The following is a 21,742-nucleotide window of genomic DNA, read 5'->3' on the forward strand; positions in this document are numbered from 1 at the left end:
ATGTTCGACAGTAAATAAGGTGGGGCGGGGTTTCACTTGTTCATTCAACAAACGTGAGTGATCTCTGTCGCAGAAATAGCACACTTTAGATACCAATATGATATAGAACAGTGCACTTTATGGAGGTTTTCGTTCTGGTAGGAAGACTAACAATAAGAAAGAGAAAGAAAGAAAGAAAGAAAGAAAGAAAGAAAGAAAGAAAGAAAGAAAGAAAGAAAGAAAGAAAGAAAGAAAGAAAGAAATTAACAGTTCCAGGGTATAACTAAGAATATGAATAAAATACTTAAGTATTTGGGGATCTCAGGTTCGAGGCCAGCCTCAGCAGCTTAGTGAGACTCCGTTTCAAAAAAATTTTTTTTTAAATAGATTAGGGATGTAGCCAGAAACAGAACATCCCTAGGTTCAATCCACAGCACCAAAAAGAAAAAAGAATTTGAAATTATGAAATAAAAGTTTTGAGAGAAAAAGTTGAGAGGAGAGTGATCATTTGAATTAACGGGGCGGAGTCAGAAAAGAGGCTAAAAATGCAGGGATGAGCTGAGCATGGTGGTGCACACTTGTGATTCCAGTATTGGGGAGGCTGAGACAGGAGGATCACAGGTTTGAGGACAGTCTCAGCAACATAGCAAAACCCTGTTTCAAACTAAAAATTAAAATAGGGCTGAGGATGTAGCTTAGATTGTGTGTGTATGTGTGTGTGTGTGTGTGTGTGTGTGTGTGTGTGTGTGTTAATAGAGATTAAACCCAATGCCATTCTACCTCTGGGCTACACCCCCAGCCCTATTTTATTTGTTTTATTTGGAAACAGGACTCACTAAGTTGCAGACGGCCTCACTAAGTAGCTGAGGCTGGCCGTGAACCTACGATCCTCCTGTCTTGGCCTCTCAAGTCCTGGGATTGCAGGCGTGTGCCACCATGCCCGGCTCTAATTTTGACTTTTTAATGTCGAAGTTATTGTTGATTCACATGCAGTCTTAGGAAATAGCAGAGAAGTTTCTTTGCTTTTTTTTCTTTGCAGGTCTGGGGATGGAACCTAGGGGCATTCAACCTCCGAGCTACACCCCCAGCCTTACTTTTTATTCTTTATTTTGAAACAGGGTCTCACTGAGCTGCAGAGGGCCTCGCTAAGCAGCTGAGGCTGGCCACGAACCGCGATCCTCCGGTCTCAGCCTCCCGAATGCTGGGATGACAGGCGTGCGCCACCATGCCCGGCTGAAGAGCTGTTTTCAAACCCCAGCACTTTTCTATTTCTAGGTTGATGGGGCTGAAGGAGGCGAGCAGGGCCTTCACTGGGGCTAATGCACAAAGCACTAGCGAGGGGCATCCGCAGAGACCGGGAGGCAGAGCGTCTCGTGCAACCTCTTTGCCTAATTAGAAGAAAAGGGATTTTGTTTGGAATGCAAACTGCCCCGCTGTGTTTATTACCCTCTGGCACCGAACAACGTCCCTCCACCAACTGCAAGGGCTGAATATGCTAGAGAGAGGGAGAAGGGGAGGAGAGGGCCTGCATAAGCTCCTGATTGTTCCGCACGCCCGTAGGCAGAAGAAGTATGGATGGAATTAGCGGGCAAGGGAGAAAGGGAGGGGTGAGGCCAAAACAGGACCCGAGAGCCCACATTCGACAAGTGGCAACTGTGAAAAGTCTGTCGTGCTTCTAGGGCATAGTTGACGCCAAGCAACCGAGAGGAGAAATCGCGACCTCGAGCGTCCCGGTCCCTGGGGGCCCAGAAGGACTGGAGGTTACGGAAGAGGACGCCCAGGCGACAGAAGTCACAGATAGCAATAATTCCATCATGAGTTTCTTTAAAACCCTGGTAAGTGGTGTGTTTTTTTCTTCCCCTACCCCAAATTCTAGTGATACTAATTCTAAGAAAAGTGCATATTTATTGTTATTGGATGGATGGATGGATGGATGGATACGTGGATGGGTGGGTGGATGGATGGATGGATGGATAGATGGATGGATGGATGGATACGTGGATGGGTGGGTGGATGGATGGATGGATGGATGGATGGATGGATGGATGGATGGATACGTGAATGGGTGGGTGGATGGATGGGTGCGTGGATGGGTGGGTGGATGGGTGGATGGATGGATGCATGCATGGATGCATGGATGGATGATGAATGGATGGATGGATGGATGGATGGATGGATCGATCGATGGGTGCGTGGATGGGTGGATGGATGGATGGATGCGTGGATGGGTGGGTGAATGGATGGATGGATGGATACGTGAATGGGTGGATGGATGGATGGATGGATGGATGGATGGATGGATGGGTACGTGGATGGGTGGGTGAATGGATGGGTGGGTGAATGGGTGGGTGGGTGGATGGATGGATGGATGGATGGATGGATGGATGGATACGTGAATGGGTGGGTGGATGGATGGGTGTGTGGATGGGTGGGTGGATGGATGGATGGATGGATGCATGGATGCATGGATGGATGAGTGGATGGATGATGAATGGATGGATGGATGGATGGATGGATCGATGGGTTCGTGGATGGGTGGATGGATGGATGGATGGATGGATTTATTTTTGTCCTTGGGGTTGAGCCCAGGGGAATTCTACCTCTGAACTACACCCCCAGCCTTTTGTCATTTTTCATTTTGGAATGGTCTCTCTAAGTTGTTGAGACTGACCTCTAGCCTGCAGTCCTCCTGTCTCAGACTCCCAAGTGCTGGGATTAAAGGCATGCACCAGCATGCCCAGTGACTGATGCCTATGTAAATGTCGTACTGAGTTGTTATCAGTATGGTACAGTTGGGACAGGAGGGACAGGGACAAGAGCACCTCGTAAGGGAGTGTGTTCATCAGACTTTCGGTGAGCGGGACCTAAAGCGGGGAGCCGTGCTGTAAACAGTGGTGCCCGCACCCTGCAATATGAGGTGCATTGTAGTCGAATTCTATTGCAATCGAATGGCTTATGGTCACTGAGCGTAGAAGATATTGGAAAATACTGCCTTGAGATGTTGACCTATCCCAGCCGCCCTATTATTTAAGTGGCAAGTTGAACACTGTAGAATCACTTTCTTTCTTGTTACCTCTGCATCTACCATGTTAAAGAGGCATGGACCACATCTTGGTATCGTTTGCTTATCTCTGACCAGCCTGTAGCCAGGCATGGGCCAGGCACTCAAAAAACAGCCAAACAATCCGGGCGTGGTGGCGCACGCACATCATCCCAGCATTCGGGAGGCTGAGACAGGAGGATCGCGGTTTGCGGACAGCCTCAGCTACTTAGTGAGGCCCTCTGCAACTCAGTGAGACCCTGTTTCAAAATAAAGAATAAAAAATTGGGCTGGGGTGTAGCTCAGAGGAAGAATGGCCCTGGGTTCAATCCCCGGTACCACAAAAAAAGTCAAAGAAATGAATGAATGAATGAATGAATGAATGAATGAATGATTAAGCAGCCCTACTGTGTTTGGGCTATATGCAAATATTAAGACTAGCTTCAAAATATAAAATGATAAAATCAACAGAATGTGCCCCATACCTGGGTTTGGAGTGACAATAGAGTCAACATGAACCCCGCGGCCTTGCAAGAGTCAGCTTTGAAGGTGGTTAAACTCTTGGTGAGTGTATAGGAAGTGATGCATTTAATTATAAAAATTAATTTTTAACGTGTTTAATTATCTTGGGCTTCTCCTGAGCTAAAAGCACTCCCTAGTGCCTTCTTTGCTTTACTAGATCCCTCTAAAACATTACGCATCTATGCCGGACATGGTGGCGCACACCTGCAGCCCAGTCGTTGGGAAGATGAGCCAGGAAGATCACAGGTTTGAGGCCAGCCTCAGCGACTTAGCAAGACTCTGTTTCCAAATTTAAAATATAAAATAGAGCTAGAGTTGTGGCTCAAAGGCACAAGAGCATTCCTGGGTTCAAGTCTCAGTACCAAAAAAAAAAAATTATTATGTGTCTATAAAATTAAAAATCACTCTGAGCCGGGCGTGGTGGCGCACGCTTGTCATCCCCGCGCCTGGGAGGCGGAGACAGGAGGATCGCACGGGTTCGAAGCCAGCCTCAGCTACTTAGTGAGGCTCTCAGCAACTCAGTGAGACCCTGTTTCCAAATAAAATATAAAAAAGATCTGGGAGTATAGCCCGGAGGTAGAAAGCCTCTGGGTTCCACCCCCAGTACCACCAAAAAAAAAAAAAAAATTAAATTAAATTAAATTAAAAATCACTCAAAAGAGCTATGATTTTAACATTTGGTTTTTCTCAAACTTTTAAGGTTTCGCCTAACAAAGCTGAGACAAAAAAAGACTCAGAAGACACGGTAAGTAGTTTGAAGCATGTATGTTTGGGTTTGTGCATAGAATTGTATTTAGATTCGTGTGTACTTTTTATTTAGAATAACATATCATATATATATTTTATATGCATATAAAAACACACGTCTGTACTTATATTGTTGGTGGCTTAGTGGTATTGTTGGATTGCTTTTAAAATATTTTATTTAAGTTAATGGTTTTACAATGAAGATTTTAGTAGAAAGCGTGAAAGTTAGGCCGGTGATGGTGAAATTGTATCACAATAACCAAATTTTTATATACGATAAGAGCAAAGTGGTAATAATTAAGTAACCATCTTAGTCCTTTTGGTTGTATAGAGACCCAGGGAATATAGTTTAAAAAAAAAAAAGATTCCACTTAAAGCAGAGGCATCTGCTGGAGTTTGGGAGTTTGTTTAAATGTGTTATTTGTTTTCATGTAACTTGACGAAGATAAATCTCTACAGCAAAGGGGATTATGAAATAAAGTGGTTGTCATGGGACACGTGCCCAGTGGAAGGGCTAGAGGGGATTGAGGGCAGCCTGGAAAGGCCGGGGTCTCCGCGTCTCCCCCGAAATCCAGCCGGTCGTCCTAAAAATAAATGTGCTCTGGGCAACTGCCTTCTGAGAGGTATTTCCTCTCTGCAGGGAGGGCCATCTCTGATGGAAACTTGGTTTACATTTCCTGAGAACCAGGAGGGAAGTTTAACTCAGTAACAGATAAAAGTCCTGTCGATAAGTGAACAAGCTTTGGAAGACACTGGGCGAAAGAAAGGGCCTCACCAGGCCCATACGCCTGTCGCTTGTATTTGAAGGAGCGGCATCTTGCCAACAGCACCGTAGGCTTACTTCGAAGGCCTGCCTTGGGCTCGGTCCTGTGACTCGGGAGCTTACTGAACCTGTCTGACCTCAGGCCTCCCCGTCTGTAAAATGGGAACAATAACAATTCCTCTCTGCCGGACCTCAGGACTGGCAGAAGGAAGGTGTAACGGTGCTTTATAACGCTTGTCTTCCCGGTATTTGGGAGGCTGAGACGAGAGGATCGCGGGTTTGCGATCAGCCTCAGCTACTTAGTGAGGCCCTCTGCAACTTCATGAGACCCTGTTTCCAACTAAGAAATGGAATCGGGCTGGGGGTACAGCTCAGAGGTAAAATGTCTCTGGGTTCAATCCCCAGACACACACACACTCTCTCTCTCTCTCTCTCTCTCTCTCTCTCTCTCTCTCACGCACACACACATACACACACACACACACACACACACACACACACACACACACACACACAGGATAAACTAGAAAGCTCTGTTCTAATGTAGGGAATCTCCATCCCCATATTCACGGCCAAGACAGTTGAACGCCGTAATTGCATGTGTATTGCATTGCTGGGCTGCTGGAGGACTTTCTCCTCCCACTGAAAAAAATGTATTTCCAGGACATCTCCCTGTCGCACAATGAAGGCTACACCGCGACAATATTTGTCTTGGCTCTAGGACCCCAAACGAAGTCACTCGTCAGCGGTTATTTCTTTTCTTTCCTGTGTGAGAGTGTCATTTGCATGTTTAAAGCTGAGAAGGGGGTCTCTGCTCTCCTTTGGGGGCAGTTATTACTTCGTTTTCATTTGGACATTTTAAGTCCCATAGTCAGAGCCTAGTAGGTGTCCTGTTACTGTCTTTAGCAAGTCCGGATGGTGGGGTGATTGGTTTGGCCCGAGGGTGTTTCCCTTCGTGAGGTGTGTTCACCTGGGCCACGCATCGAAAGTCAACGTGTGCCTGGCGGTGCCGGCGAGTGTGTCCTGCGAACCATCACGGAGAATTCAAGACATGTTGTGTCTCCCGGGTGGGCTGGGATGAGAAGTCCTACGCCGGCGGTTAATGTCAAAGCGTGTCCTGTGTTCTTTGCAACAAGAGGGGGGAAAGAGTGGGTTTTGTTTCAAAACAAAATTCTAAGCTGTGACTGCTATTGCCCGAAAGACATCTAAAGCAGAGAGCGTCTGTGATGGGCGAGCGGGTCCGAGGACAGCTGAGACCCAGGCACAAGGCGGCAGGAAGAAGCGCCTGGACAGCCCCAGGATAGGCCTCGCCTTCAGGAAGTTCTTTAGGCACAAGGTCTGTACTCACTGTTACCCTCGGAGGAGAGAAGGAAGCGGAACCCTGGTCTTCACCTCGAGGGGCACGCTCAGCCTCGGGCTGGGCTCGTTACAGTGGAATTAGAAAGGATGTGACTTGCCCGGCGTGGTGACGCACCCCTGCAATCCCCATACTTGGGAGGCCCAAACAGGAGGATTGCGAGTTGGAGGCCAGCCTCGGCAACTTAGTGAGACCTCCTTTCAAAATTAAAAAAAAAAAAATGTTAAAATTGGGTGGGGAGCCGGGCGTGGTGGCGCATGCTTGTCATCCCAGCATGTAGGAGGCTGAGACAGGAGGATCAAGGTTCGCGGCCAGCCTCAGCTACTTAGTGAGGCCTTCCGCAACTCAGTGAGACCCTGTTTCAAAAGAAAAAATAAAAAATCAAGCTGGGGGTGTAGCTTGGAGGTCGAATGCCCCTGGGTTCCATCCCCAGTACCACAAAAAAAAAAAAAAAAAATACTATGTGACTCAAATATTAGTGAATTAAGTCACCATAGTTATAAACCTCTGAGAGCAGGTTTTTCCAAATGTGGACCAGGGTTCTGAAATAATTCTTCCCCAGTGTTTCCCAAATGTCACTTGTCATTCGTACACCGCCTTCCCTCTTTGTGTTAGATAGACTACTACTAATCACTTGGTATTTTTATACTGAAATTGACCATTTCCTATTTAAAAGTCCCTTTAAAAGAATCCGCTGATCCCATCATGTATGGAAAACCAGAGCCGGGCGCAGTGGGCACGCTCGTCATCCCGGCATTCGGGGGGCTGAGACCGGAGGATCGCGGTTCGTGGCCAGCCTCAGCTACTTAGCGAGGCCCTCCGCAACTCAGTGAGACCCAGTTTCAAAATAAAGAATAAAAAATAGGGCAGGGGGTGGAGCTCGGAGGTCAAATGCTCCTGGGTTCCATCCCCAGACCTGCAAAAAAAAAAAGAGAGAGAGAGGGAGGGAGGGAGGGAGGGAGGGAGAGAGAGAGAGAGAGAGAGAGAGAGAGAAGAGAAAGAAAGAAAGAAAGAAAGAAAGAAAACCAGGATCGCCCTCCTAAGAGGACCAGAACCAGTAACATGGTTTAATAAAAGCAGCGGTGACAATCTCACCGCCCCAGCTGTGATGAATCTAGTTTCTTTCCTGTCTTTGTGAAAAAGACAGTGGAGAAGGTGGAAGCCGAGCCGTCCCTGCGCACAGGTGTTAGGCGGGCAGCCCGGGTACTTGCCGTGTGAATGTTACGTCATACCGCACTTACACACTTATGCTCAACCTAAACTCTCGTCGGGAAGCGCCTGGCACGTTGGGAGACCTGCCTCTAACTTCAGTCTAACGGTCTTGCTTTATGCGACGTGTTCCGTTCATTTCTTGTATTAACAAAGCTCATACTGAATCCACATCAAAGCCCAGGAAGGGCAAAAAAAAAGCAATAAAAATGAAACAATGACCGAATAGAGAGCGATGCTGAGGGGAAGTCGGGACACCATGAAGTCAGTTTTGAAAATATTATACTTCTAACGTCCAAGAAGATGCCAGTGTGGGCCTGAGGCGTCAATTATAAGAATCTCTGAAGCGGGTCTGTGTGGGAATTTGTGTAAAATATAAACCATTCTCCGCTGAGTTGAATGAATTTACTTTAAAAAAAAAACTTCCCCAGCTGGATATGATAGTCCCAGGATTGTGCATGCAGATGAAAGCCCCATAGAAAGTTCTGGTAGCTGAATATAGATCAAGCTATATTATAAAGGCACCCTTCAATTTCCGTACAGGGTTATCTTGTTCTGGAGAGAAATGAAAAAGAAAAGAAAAGAAAGAAAGTGAAAGAAAGAGAGAAAAAGAGATAGATCTTGGGGCGGTGGAGAGATGTTAAAAAGTGACCCAGTCACTTCGGAATGTCAGAGGCGATTTAGTGACCGCCAGTGAAGCGGGTCCTGGCCCTCGGGGAAGGAATCCGCCTGAACCTTTTTAAAAACTTTATTTGTTTTGAAGCAGCGTCTCGCTAGATTGCTAAGAGACTCACTAAGTTGCTGCGGCAGTCCTCGAACCTGTGATCCTCCTGTCTCAGCCTCCCAAGTACTGAGATTACAGCCGTGCACTACCACACCCAGCGAGTTCAATATTACTATTTCTAGGCTCTCCCAAAACTGCGTCCTGTCACCCAGGTACGTTGGGGAGGAAGAACAGAAATCTGAACTTCTGGGAGGCATAAGGGGAGCATCTTTTTCTAAAATTCCGTAATAATAGGGATGCACAGACTGCAGGGTCTCGCCTCCACTGGTACTTCCTATGCTTTTATCAAAATGCAAACTAAAGTGGGGAAGACACTGTGCAGATACTGTGAAATCTCACCCATGCGTCAGTTTGGTGGGGTTCATGGGTTTTTAACCTCTGTACCTAGGATACTTTCTCTCTTTCCCTCTTTTGATTGTACAGTTGTCTACAAAAGAGTGAAAAACACGTTATTAAAATGATAAACCAGAGTCGGACATGGTGACGTACACCTGTAACCCCAGTACTTGGGAGGCTGAGACAGGAGGATCACAGGTTTGAGGACAGCCTCAGCAAGTAGTGCGACTCTCATCAACCTAGTGAGACCCTGTATTCGAATAAAAATAAAATAGGGCTGGGGGGTGGAGCTCAGAGGTAGAATGCCCCTGGAGTTAATTCCCAGTGCCACAAAAAATAAAAAATTAAAATAAAGACCCAGTGACCTCGGTGCATGATTAGAGGCGGTTGGTACCTTGGGGACCACCATGGACTTAAGAGAGGGCAGAAATGGGGACATCCACGCAAATTCAAGGATAATGCAACACCTTCAAGATTTGTAAAAAGCAATAATAATAATATCAATACAATGGTCACTGATCCTAAATGATTTCTGGGCTTATTTCTCTATCTCAATTTTTCTTTCTATAAAAAGAATTCTCTTAGTTTAAAAAGAAATTGAAAGCACTGGATGTGGTAGCGAGTATAGCCCGGTGGTAGAAGGGCTTTCCGGAACCCCAGTACCACAAAAAAAAAAAAAAAAAAGAAAGAAATTGAAGAGGTGGGCATGGTGACACACGCCTGTAATCTCAGTACTTGGGAGGCTGAGACAGGAGGATCACAGGTTCAAGGACAGCCTCAGCAACTTAGCGAGGCCCTCAGCAACTTAGTGAGACCCAGTGTCCACATTTTAAAAAATAATAAAACAGGACTGGAAGTGTAGCGGAGAGACAGATGCCTCTGAGTTCAATCCCCAGTACGACAAGAATTTTTAAAATGGAGAAGCTGGAATTAATGAAGGAAATTGGCTTATTTTATAAATAACACAAACACCAGTTTTCTGGCTTTTCTTTTGCTGAATCTGAATCTGTTTCCTGTGTTAATTGCACATGATGCCTCAGAACCAAACTTTGTCCCGAGTCCTCCTGGGGTCAAAGATGACAAACAGGAGGACAGCATTGGTGCCGCGCCCAGGAAGGCGCCTCTCCTCGCTTCCGCAGTACCCGCCCGTCAGGAAGGAGCCGCTCCTGGGAGCCCTAAGCTCTGCCGGGCATTCGCTGGTTTTTTTTTTTTTTTTCCTTGTCTAAATGTCTCCATATTACTAACACCTTCTGTCTCCCACACCCAAAACTGCAAACAAGAGGAAGAATTACCTAGCAGACAGGGTCATTGAGCATGCAGTTTTCAAATCCCACGCAGTAGAATTTCATGGGTCATGCCAGGAATGGCGGCGCACGCTTGTCATCCCCGCACTTGGGAGGCTGAGACAGGAGGATCACACGGGTTCGAAACCAGCCTCAGCTACTTAGTGAGGCTCTCAGCAACTTAGTGAGACCCTGTTTTCAAATAAAGTATAAAAAAAAATAGGGCTGGTAGTGTAGCCTGGAGGTAGAAAAGCCCCTGGGTTCCACCCCCAATACCACAAGAAAGAAAGAGAAAGAAAGAAAGAAAGAAAGAAAGAAAGAAAGAAAGAAGACAGACAGACAAAGACTCTCACCAACATAGTGAGACCTTGTTTCAAAGTAAAAATTTAAGAAAAAAAATGGACTGAAAAGTATAGCTCAGAAATAAAATGCCCCTGGGTTCTATATCTAGTACCAAAAAGGAGGAGGAGGAGGAGGAGGAGGAGGAGGAGGAGGAGGAGGAGGAGGAGGAGGAGGAGGAGGAGGAGGAGGAGGAGGAGGAGGAGGAGAAAGAGAAAGAGAAGAAGAATTATTTCATGGGTGAGGGACACTGGAGAAAGAATGCAGAACACCCAGTTAAATTTAAATTTCAGAAAAACAAAAAGACCATTTTTAATGCAAGTATGTCTAACGCCACCTTTGGGACATACTTATACTTGAAAATTTTTCTTGGCTAATCTGAAATTCAAATTGATTGGGAGACTCTGCGTGTTTATTTTTTATTTCCATCTGGTAACCCCATTCATAAGATTGCTTCTAAAAACAGGGTTAGAAGTTTTATAGTGTTTCCCCCTAATGCAAACAAAGGATGTTAAGTTGGATGATACTGACAGAACACCATCTGGGGACTTCTTTAGGAAGTAAAGACGGGGGTGATGGGGAAGGCAAGATTAATGGTGCCGGCCCAGGATTCTAGAACCAGGGAGGAAGAGGACGGTGTCCGGAAGGAGGATGAGAAGAATCCCGGTCCGGGTATCTCTCTCTGGTCTCTTTCATTACCTTAGTTTGTTGTTTTGTTAGTTACAGTAGAAATAAAGAAAAAATAGGAGAGAAATAGAAAGGAAGAGAGGGGGAAGGAAGGAAGGAAGGAAGGAGGGAGGGAGGGAGGGAGGGAGGAAGGAAGGAAGGAAGGAAGGAAGGAAGGAAGGAAGGAAGGAAGGAAGGGAACCACGGACTAATGCTAGAATAAGTTTCACCTCAGAGTGCGGGGCTCCATCTATATGAATAAATAAAGTTTGCAGGTGCTTTTCCAACACAAGACCCCTCCCTAAGTTCGTCAGGCTTTTTTAAACTTAGTTTGGAGCCTAGATCGGTGCTTTCCAAAGCAGACTATGGAAACAACTTGTCAAATTGTACCATAATTACATTTATCTTAATCTTTCCTTCATTTCTGATTACTTTTCATTTGGATTAGTAAAACAATGCATACTCATAAGACATACCTAAACAAATATGCATTCACTGGCTGTGGCCACCGGAAATATTTTTTTTACTGAGGAGAACCTGGTAGAAACTATCTGGGGTCCGATGCCTCAGTAAGAACTCTGTATTCTGACAGCAAAGTCTCTCCCCATCACCTGACTCCTCCTTCAGAAAAACCCACAGAACATCACTAATAATGCCTCCCTTGTTGCTTTCTAAAAGGAAAATATCTTAACCCTTTTCCAAGATTTTAACACAAATCCATATTTGCGGTAGAAACTTGGAAATGACAGAAAATAATAAAGACGAAAATTAACATCGTGCATAACCCAGCCTGTGTTTATTAAAAAGAGAGATCTTTCATTTTTGAAGGGGTGACATTGTTTTTTAATTTTTTTTTCATTTCTTTTTTAACACTCCAGGATGCTGAGAAGTCACCCACCACTTCGGCCAACCGCTCAAACAAAGCTAACTTTACACCCCAGGATACCCAAGGGGCAGCCCCAGGTCCTAGAGGCTGCAGCCCCCCGGAGCCCGCGCCCCCTGCACCTGTCGCTGACTCGGCAAAGGAAGGTGGGAAGGAGAAGTCGGGACCCACCTCTCTGCCTCTGGGAAAACTGTTTTGGAAAAAGGTGAGTCTGACCTTCAGAATTCCAGAGGGCGCTGGGGGCAGGATAACTCAAGAAATTATTTCTATCAGGACAATTTTTGTACTCACTGATGTATAGACCTCTTCCTCCTCCTCCTCCTCCTCCTCCTCCTCCTCCCCCCTCCTCCTCCCTCTTCCCTCCTTCCTCCTCCTCCTCCTCCTCTTCCTCCTCCTCTTCCTCCTCCTCTTCCTCCTCCTCCTCCTCCTCCTCCTCCTCCTCCTCCTCCTCCTCCTCCTCCTCCTCCAAAATGACTCAGCTTGCAAACAAATTGAGAATTTCATCCTCCTCCTGGGAGAGATGTAATGCCCATCAGGTTATAAACAGGTGTCGCCCGGGGAAGAAAAGGAAATGAACACATACAATTTTGTCACTCCGGGCATGACTCAGGTTGGAGAGAGAGGCTGCGGTAGCCGGTGGCTCCACGGTCCTGCTGATGCGGTTCTGACTTGCTTCCCCACCCTCTGCGCCCTGTTTTCCTCCCACAGCCCTGCCCTGGAGCCCGAGGAGCCGCCTGGGGGCTTCAGCATCCCCTCCTGCCCACTAGAATCCAAAGTTGTGAGCCACCTGCTGATTGTCAGCTCCTTTTAGAAAACCAGGGTGTCGCCAGGCATGGTGGTGCACGCTTGTGATCCCAGCATCTGGGAGGCTGAGACTGGAGGATCGTGGTCCGTGGCCAACCTCAGCTACTTAGTGAGGCCCTCTGCAACTCAGTGAGACCCTGTTTCAAAAGAAAGAATAAAAAATAGGGCTGGGGGTGGAGCTTGGAAGTAGAATGTCCCTGGGTTCCATTCGCAGGACCACGAAGGAAGGAAGGAAGGAAGGAAGGAAGGAAGGAAGGAAGGAAGGAAGGAAGGAAAAGAAAAACAGGGTATCTATCAGGTTGCTACCATAGTGAATGGGACAGGAAAAATAAAACCACCACCTGACTCTTCCTCTAGAATTAAGGCGCGGGAGGTGTGCACGGTGCAAGGAAACAGATGGGCGGGCTGCTTCGTCCTGAATCATCAGCGCTGAGCAAAGTCCAGCTGCCAGCCTGGCCGCTCTTGCCAGGTTTAAATTTGGCCACCAGCTGGGCATGGTGGTGCACGCTCGTAATCCCAGCATCTGGGAGGCTGAGACAGGAGGAGCACGGTTCGCGGACAGCCTCAGCTACTTAGTGAAGCCCTTTACAACTCAGTGAGACCCAGTTTCAAAATAAAGAATAAAAAATAGGGCAGGGGGTGTAGCTCGTAGAATGCCCCTGGGTTCCATCCCCAGTATCACAAAAAAAAGTAAATAGAGAAATAAAATAAATTTGGCCAAGAGATGAGCAAGGCACGGGGGGTGAGCGGTCGAAATTCATAGAACTGGGAAAACCCTGCGCGGTAACCTCACTAAAGCGTCCAGGCCACTTGGCCAGCCTCGCGGAGCAGATGACGGCTCCGATGTCACCGGCTCGTCCTTGGTCCTGCCCTCTCCCCGAAGCCAGCCGCGTCCATGAGCCCCTTTCCCCTTGGCTCTCTGTGGCACAGAAACTTTCCTTCTGGATTCTTCCCAGAACATAAAGCTTGATAATTCACAGAAAGTTTGGAAGATGTCAGCTGATATTCTGTTCTAAGCCTTCGCTCTCCCGATCCCCATTACATATTTTTAAAAGTCTTTTACCAGCAATATAATATAGGGAGCAATTTCCAATGAGCTATCTGTATATATGAGTGACAGGGGAGATAAGCTACGTGACCCATATTTAAACATCTTTATTCAAATAATTGTCATATATTCACGTATATACTTTTCTGGATGTATATGTGTATATACATATATGTACGCACATACATATATATGTACACACATGTATTATGGGAAATAAAAGTAGCACAGATTTAACATGTATTTTCCCCAAGGTAAGACTAAATGTATTTAGTTTAAAAAGAAACCCAAGCCGAGTATGGCGGTGCATGCTTGTAATACGAGCACTTCGAAGGCTAAAACAAGATCGCATCTAAAGTGTGCTTATGAGCCGGGCGTGGTGGGCACGCTTGTCATCCCAGCACTCGGGAGGCTGAGACGGGAGGATCACAGTTTGAGGACAGCCTCAGCTACTTAGTGAGGCCCTTTGCAACTCAGTGAGACCCTGTTTCAAAATAAAGAATAACACATAGGGCTGGGGATGTAGCTCGGAGGTAGAATGCCCCTGGGTTCCATCCCTAGTACCACAAAAAGATAAAGAAAAAAATTTAAAAATAAAGTATGTTTATCCTATGGAGCTCTGCAAGGCACCAAAAAATGTTTATCCTTTGGAAACACGGGTCAGGAGAGCTCTCTTGGGAAAGCCTCTAGAATCTGCCCTGTCTGGTTCATTGAGTTTTTATCAATAACCTGGACACTCATCAAGTGTATACGCAGGGGGCTCATTCGTGCAGCCCAAGCTATCTGCAGCAAAGATCTCAAAATACAATGGGCTCAGGTGAACCTGACCTTCATTTTGTTTCTAGCAGGTCAATGTGACATTATAATCTTAACAGTGAGTCAGTGAGCTGGGTTTTTTTGTGTGTGTGTTTTTTTTTTAACTCAGAAGCATCATCGTACCTCTGAACTACGCCTCAGCCCTATTATATGTTTATTTTAGAAACAGGGTCTCACTAAGTTGCAGAGGGCCTCCTTAAGTTGCTGAGGCTGGCCTTACATGTGCAATCCTCCCATCTCAACCTCCCAAATACTGTGATTACAGGCATGTGGTACCCGAAACCCACATCATTCCCACCCCACGCCGACTTTGAAACCTTATATAAGTGGAAATGTCTATTCCTAAATTGTAGCTAACTATACATTGACTTTTTTTTTTTTTTTTGGTATGGGGGATCGAACCCAGGCACATATTCTATCTCCTAGCTACGCCCCCAGCCCAATTTTATTTTTTATTTTGAAGTGGAGTCTTACTGGGTTGATGACAGTCTTGCTACTTGCTGAGGCTGTGCTCGAAGCTATCCTGTCTCGGCCTCCCAAGTCCTAGGATCAGAGGCGTGCACCGCCACGCCCGCTGCATTGGCCTTTGATAGAGTCCAGATAACTCCTCTCCCCTTTGGGACAGGACTGGAGAGGCCAGAAATACTCTGGGCGTAAAACAGTGTCAGTATTTGGTGCTAAACTCCAGCCCCTACCCCTCTATAAGTATTTTAGCCGAATTGAACTGCGGCGCCATGACTCTGGCCGAGTTAAAGGCTGATGAAAGAATCAGCTTCCAGTCAGGCGTGGAGGCTCACACCTGTCATCCCAGTACTTGGGAGGCTGAGACAGGAGGATCACAGGTTCCAGGTCAGCCTCAGCTACTTAATGAGGCCCTCCACAGCTTAGTGAGAACTTGTTTCAAAAGAAAAAATGAAAATAGGGCTGGGGGTGTAGATCAGAGGTAGAATGCTCCTGAGTTCCATCCCTAGTACTGAAAAAAAAATAATAATTAAATAAAAAATTAAAAAAAAAACAAGGCTGGGGGTATAGTTTAGAGGTTGAATGCCTCTGGGTTCAATCACCAGTACCACAAAAAAAATTACACTTATATTTACATATAAAACCTATATTATTTTACTATTCATATTTATATATAAAAACTCATATTATATTGCTATTCATATTTTTGTGGTGCTGGGGATTGAACCCAGGGGCTTCTACCTCCAAGGGTGTGTTGTGGAGGGCCTCACTAAGCAGCTGAGGCCTGCTGCGAACCCGGATCCTCCTGTCTCAGCCTAAGTACTGGGATTAAAAGTGTGCACCAGCATGCCCAGCTAGCTATTCATATTTATATATAAAACTTACATTATCTTACTATACTGTTTACATTTGTGTAAGCCAACTTCAGCCTCTTTTTGGAGCGAGTTCTACATAAGCAACTCAATATGCATTGGACAGCAAAGCCAAATAACTGCGCACTGTTATGTCTCCTCTCCTCCCTCTCTCTCTCTCTCCCTCTCTCCTCTCTCCCCTCTCTCTCTCTCTCTCTCTCTCTCTCTCTCTCTCTCTCTCTCTCTCTCTCTCCCTCTGTCCCTCTCCTCTCTCTCTCTCCCTCTCTCCTCTCTCTCTCCCTCTCCCTCTCCCTCTCTCTCTCTCCCTCTCTCCTCTCTCTCTCCCTCTCCCTCTCCCTCTCTCTCTCTCCCTCTCTCCTCTCTCTCTCCCTCTCCCTCTCCCTCTCTCTCTCCTCTCTCTCTCCCTCTCCCTCTCTCTCTCCTCCCTCTGTCCCTCTCCTCCCTCTCTCTCTCTCTCTCTCTCTCTCTCTCTCTCTCTCTCTCTCTCTCGTGACATCTTGACTCTCTTTTGTTTTATCTTCCTCTAGTCGGTTAAAGAGGATTCAGTGCCCACAGGTGCAGAGGAAAATGTAAGTCACAGATTCGATTCGAGAATCATCCCATCTCATCCCGGCATGTTGGGCCACTGGGTATTTTTCGCGCTGGGATCCTGTGTTCTTGCCCTTTACAAATGACACCATTTGCTGTGGACGCTTTCATCCTTTCCCGTGATCAGTGACAATGATGAGGGCCACGGGGTGGAGTTGCACCTCACATGGAACCCGTGTCAGAGCACCCGGTTTTATAATTTTCTATCACAGAGGGGCTGAAAGAGTCTACTACCGGTCAGAACGGCTTTGCACTTCCTTACGGGATAACGATGCTGCGTTTCCGCGTAGTTCTGCCTTGATTACTTCTTTTCCTGTGTTTCCTGGTGATCCGGGTCCTTACTAACTTTGGGTGGTACCCGGGATGGGTGCTGGCATCAAGCATGAGGACATCTTGTAACAATAAAAGCCTAAACTTTTAGTCTCCGCTGGTGAGATGACTCCAAGGGTCTACGTGTGACAGACAGGCGGAGCGCCATCTATCTGGCCTTGATGACAGATATTTCTGGCTTTTAATCTTCTTGAAAGATGCTTAGAGTTTTTAAGACAGCACATTCCTGTCCAAAGAGATGATGCTACATGAAATGTCACAAAGGGGGGAAATGGATCTTTTAAAACATTTTTCAGGGAGAGTAATAAATGAGCTGCAAGAGATTCAGGCCCAGGTCATTTTCTTTGGAAAATTTTATAAGTGAAGAGAAGTGAATTCCCAGCTCCTTAAGGTAGATATGAACATCCTCATTCTGCCAAAGAAAAATGTATTCAGATCCTTCCAGTGTCTCTGGTTTACTGTCACAAGCAGGGCATGTGTTTTCGTTTTTCTTTAGTTGCTGGAACAGATGTTGAAAATCCAATCATGGTCCAGAAATGTTATCCATGACATGGGATGGAAACTACATTGTCTGTTATAATTCTCTTTAGAAGAAAAATCTTTTAAAATCTGCTTGCTATTTTTGTCATTGCTTCCTTCCCTCCTTTCTGTAATTCTTTCCGTTTTTTTTCTTCCTTTCTCTCTTGAGACAAACTTAGGAGCTTAGCAAAGCTCAGGACTCTCATGATTCCAGAAAGTTCTCATAAATTGATGGGCTATTTTCTAGAAAGCCAAAGTCCTTAGACCTTCGGGAACTTGCAAAGAGAAATCCCACAAATCTTTCCGTGAACTTCAAATGTTAAGGCTTCAGGTGAAATTTAGAGCATCAGTTAACTTCATGGTGTGTGTGTGTGTGTGGGTGTGTGTGTGTGGGTGTGTGTGTGTGGGTGTGTGTGTGTCTGTGTGTATGACTAAACCCAGAGGCATTCTCCCTTTAAGCTACAGCCCCGATTTTATTTATTTGGAAAGAGGGTCTTGCTAGGTTAATGCAAGTCTCACTATTTGCTAAAACTGTCCTCAAACCTGCAGTCCTCCTCTCTCAGCCTCCCAAGTGCGGGGATTACAGGTGTGCACCACCATGCCTGGCTTGACTGCAAGGTTTTGAGTTTCCTAAAGAGGCTACATGCCATGGAGTTCCTTTTTCTTCTTTGGTACAACTGTGATCACTAGTCAGCTTTTGCCAGGTTATGCTGCAATAACAACCAAGTCCCAAATTTTAGTCACTTTCAGTGGCTCTGATTTCTTTTTTTTTTCCTCACATATGCTACAAGTTGGCTTAGCTTTGCTCTAGATCCTTCATGTGACCTCTTTTTGCTAAAATTTAGAGTGAATAAATAGCCTTTCAACAAGAGCACAGAGCTCTGGTGATGTGGGGGAAACAGAGCCACGGGTACGCGTTGTAAGGGCCCCCGCGGCTTCTGCTCCGATATTCCATTTGCTAAAGCCCATCCCACTGCCACGGGCACGGGAAGGTGAAGTAAATAATTGAGAAAATAATACATTCTGCCACATGACACCCTCCCTGCACCAATACGCTCAAGGGGCTAGACCATGTGGCCTGGCTTAGATGTCTCCAATCAGCTTCATCCAAATTAGTATTTTTGGGGGGAGTAGGGAGGGTAATAGAGATGGAACCCAGGGGCTCTGAGCTACATCCTCAGCCCTTTTAGATTTTTTTTTTTTTTTTTTTTTTTTTTTTGCGGGTCTGGGGATGGAAGCCAGGGGCATTCGACCTCCGAGCTACACCCCCTGCCCTATTTTTATTCTATATTTTGAAACCGGTCTCACTGAGTTGCAGAGGGCCTCACTAAGTAGCTGAGGCTGTCCGCGAACCACGATCCTCCGGCCTCAGCCTCCCGAATGCTGGGATGACGTGCGTGCGCCACCACGCCCGGCTAATTTTTTTATTTTGAAGCGAGGTCTTGCTACATTGCTGAGGACCTCACTAAATGGCCGAGTCGCCCGCAGACCTTGGATCGTCCTGTTTCAGACTCTCGAATACTCTGATTACAGGTATGTGCTGCCGTACCTGGCTCCAGATCACATAGTCTTAAAGCAAGGGAGGATTGTTCCTCCAAAAGTCAAATCTGGGTGCTATAAACTGATGAGAGAGAACAAGTATTGGGGAGGAAAGAAAATCTCTAAGTCTTTGCATTCAAATAACCACATTATAAATCCAATGCAATATAATCTAAAAAGGTCCTAAAATAAAAACCTTAATTATCAATACCATTATATTGTGGGTGACGTTCAAGCTCTCGTAAAAACCAAGTTTCACGAATGAGTCTGGTATGAAATTTGAAGTCATAAATAAGACCCTTTACTTAAACATATACACTGCATGAGTTAAACAAACTGGCCATTTTTATCCAATATTTACCTACTGAAGTTAAGAAAGGGGAATTTAATTCTAAATAATAACACAAAAAATAATAATAAATAGTAAAACAAGTCAGGCATGGTGGTGTACGCCTGTAATCTCGGTACTTGGGAGTCTGAGGCAGGAGGATTACAGATTTGAGGACAGCCTCAAAAATGTAGGAAGACTCTCAGTAGCCTAGCAAGACTCTGTTTCAAAACAAACAATTTTTAAAAAGAGCTAGAGGTACAGCTTGGAGGTAGACTATTCCCGGTTCAATTTCTAGTACCACGAAAAATATAAATTAAATAAATAAATGAATAATACATAAATTAGCAATAAATAAATAAATCATAACACAGATCTGATGCTAATTATATCCATCAACCCTCAAAATGAAATGTGCAGCTGCAGTCATATATTCCAGATAGGAAGTGACTTTTTCCAAAGCTGTAGCCTGGAAGGAAATCAGACAGCTATCCGGAGGGAAAATTGAATTCTTATGTCTCTTTATGTAAATCGGATCTTTGCTTAGTCCAAGTGGTTCTGGGTTTCCACACTGGCGGTCAGGGGGTTTTCCTTGACTACCGAAAGACAACTTCTAGGCTGGACTTCAAAGCCAATGGAAATCCCTAGAAGCCCCATTTTTTTGTTGTTTTGTTGTTGATGTTGTTGTTGTTGTTTTGTTTTGTTTTTTGCCGACTGAAATAGCCGTGTTTTGGAGAACAGACCTTAGGCCCGGGATTTATGAACTGACGCCTCTCAACATTTGGAAGGAAGCGCAAGGGAGTCGGTGGTGTTCAAATTAGACCGGTTTACACAGTGACTGTCGTGCGCCTGATCATTTTATTATTTTATTCTAAGTATAATTTCCCCCCGGGGGCCCTGGCAGACTAAGAGAAACCGGCTACTTCAAAAGCCAAGTCGTTCTGAATCCAGGGCCACTAAGCCAAACTGTCCCTGGCCTACGTAAGCTCACCCCCCTCTCCCCACCCTCTTCCCCTGACTGTAGCAAAGGCTGGAGACTGCCATCCTCAAAGGATTTCATCACGACTGTTACAAACCAGTAATCCCATTTTCTTTAGCAGTAGTTACTCCAGGGATGAGTCTACATCTATTTAGAAGCATTGAGATGATGCTCGCTCACGTAGGAGACCCGGATTCAGACGTTCCTTTAGAGTGACCTTCCGTCCCTCTCAGAATGCTGAGCTGAGGATGCGATGCCTGGAACTATAACAGCTATTTTATGACCACGAGATAACAAATAAAAAGATAAAAATCCAGCGTGCCCTGGCAGGCAGAAGCAAAGGGCAGGAAGAGCCAGAGATTGTAGACACCACAGAGCCACTGAATAAACTCCAGAACATCCTGTCTTCCAATTTTTTGCAGTATTAGGGATTGAATCGGAGCTGTTCTACCTCTAAGCAACATCCCCAGCCCAATTTTAACTTTTATTTTGAAACAGTGTCTCACTACAGTTGCTGAGACCTTTGCTAAGTTTCTTAGGCTGGCCTTGAACCTGCCATCTTCCTGTCTCAGCCTCCCAAGTGTTGGGATTACAGGCATCTACTATTAGATATTCAGTGAATGCCAGAAAAAAAAAATCCTCCCTGGAATGTCTGCTTCCCTGTGATATGACTTTAGCCAAGTCATTCAGCCATTTTAGTCTTTATTTATAAATTGGGGACAGTGTTTTCTTTCCTGAGCTGTCTTTGTAACTATGTTTAAGGGGTGGTTTTGTATATATAAATATGTGTGTGTGTGTGTGTATAGATATATATATATATAAGTATGTATATACACACAATATATATTATACAAAGTATTATATTTATTGTAATATAATATATATATTACTATAAGGTGCAAAGTAATATTTATATATTACTATAATGTTAAAACTAATATAGAGAGTACTATAAAGTACTATATTTATATACAGTACATATATTTACATATTTTATATATTTATTATATAAATAACATGTTATTTATATAAATTATTTATATAATATATTTATTACATATTATACATTTTATGTTTTATATGTTTATATATTTTAATATTAATATCTATTTTACTGGTACAATACCAAGCATAAGAGGCATTCTTAATAGAAGCTTTCTAAATAATGGGCATGCGTGTGATGGTTAAGTGCAGATAATTCATGCTTATGGAGTAAATAGGTCTAATATTAACACAAGTAACACCCACTGATATTAATTGAGTGCTTGACATACATTGTCTGATTTAATCCTAACAATGGCTTTCTGATATGATATTATCTCCATCAAGAAAAGAGAAAGCGGGGCGGGGTGTGGTGGTGCACCCCTGTACTCCTAGTACTTGGGAGGCTGAAACTGGAGGACCAGAGGCTCAAGGCCAGCCTCAGAAACTGAGTGAGGCTCTCAGCACCTAGAAAGATTCTGTTTCAAAAAGAAAATTTTTCTAAAGGACCAGAGAGCGGGGCATGGTGGCGCACGCTTGTAATGCCCGCGCTTGGGAGGCTGAGACA

At 45.1% G+C, this 21,742-nt stretch overlaps 1 protein-coding gene across 1 annotated transcript in view; it reads left to right on the forward strand.

The window, feature by feature from the left end:
* The window catches only part of BCAS1 (brain enriched myelin associated protein 1), a gene marked incomplete at both ends in the record, with an annotated part of 90,742 nt that overhangs the window by 14,743 nt on the left and 54,257 nt on the right, over positions 1 to 21,742 (forward strand). The window contains 6 exons of the mRNA XM_080716487.1: positions 1,540 to 1,548; positions 1,659 to 1,814; positions 4,242 to 4,286; positions 6,253 to 6,387; positions 11,904 to 12,113; positions 16,438 to 16,479. Of these exons, the coding sequence (XP_080572613.1) occupies positions 1,540 to 1,548; positions 1,659 to 1,814; positions 4,242 to 4,286; positions 6,253 to 6,387; positions 11,904 to 12,113; positions 16,438 to 16,479 (597 nt within the window). The remainder of the gene's footprint in view (positions 1 to 1,539; positions 1,549 to 1,658; positions 1,815 to 4,241; positions 4,287 to 6,252; positions 6,388 to 11,903; positions 12,114 to 16,437; positions 16,480 to 21,742) is intronic.

Source organism: Muscardinus avellanarius, assembly GCF_963383645.1.
Source record: "Muscardinus avellanarius genome assembly, chromosome: 19".
Classification (NCBI taxonomy): domain Eukaryota; kingdom Metazoa; phylum Chordata; class Mammalia; order Rodentia; family Gliridae; genus Muscardinus; species Muscardinus avellanarius.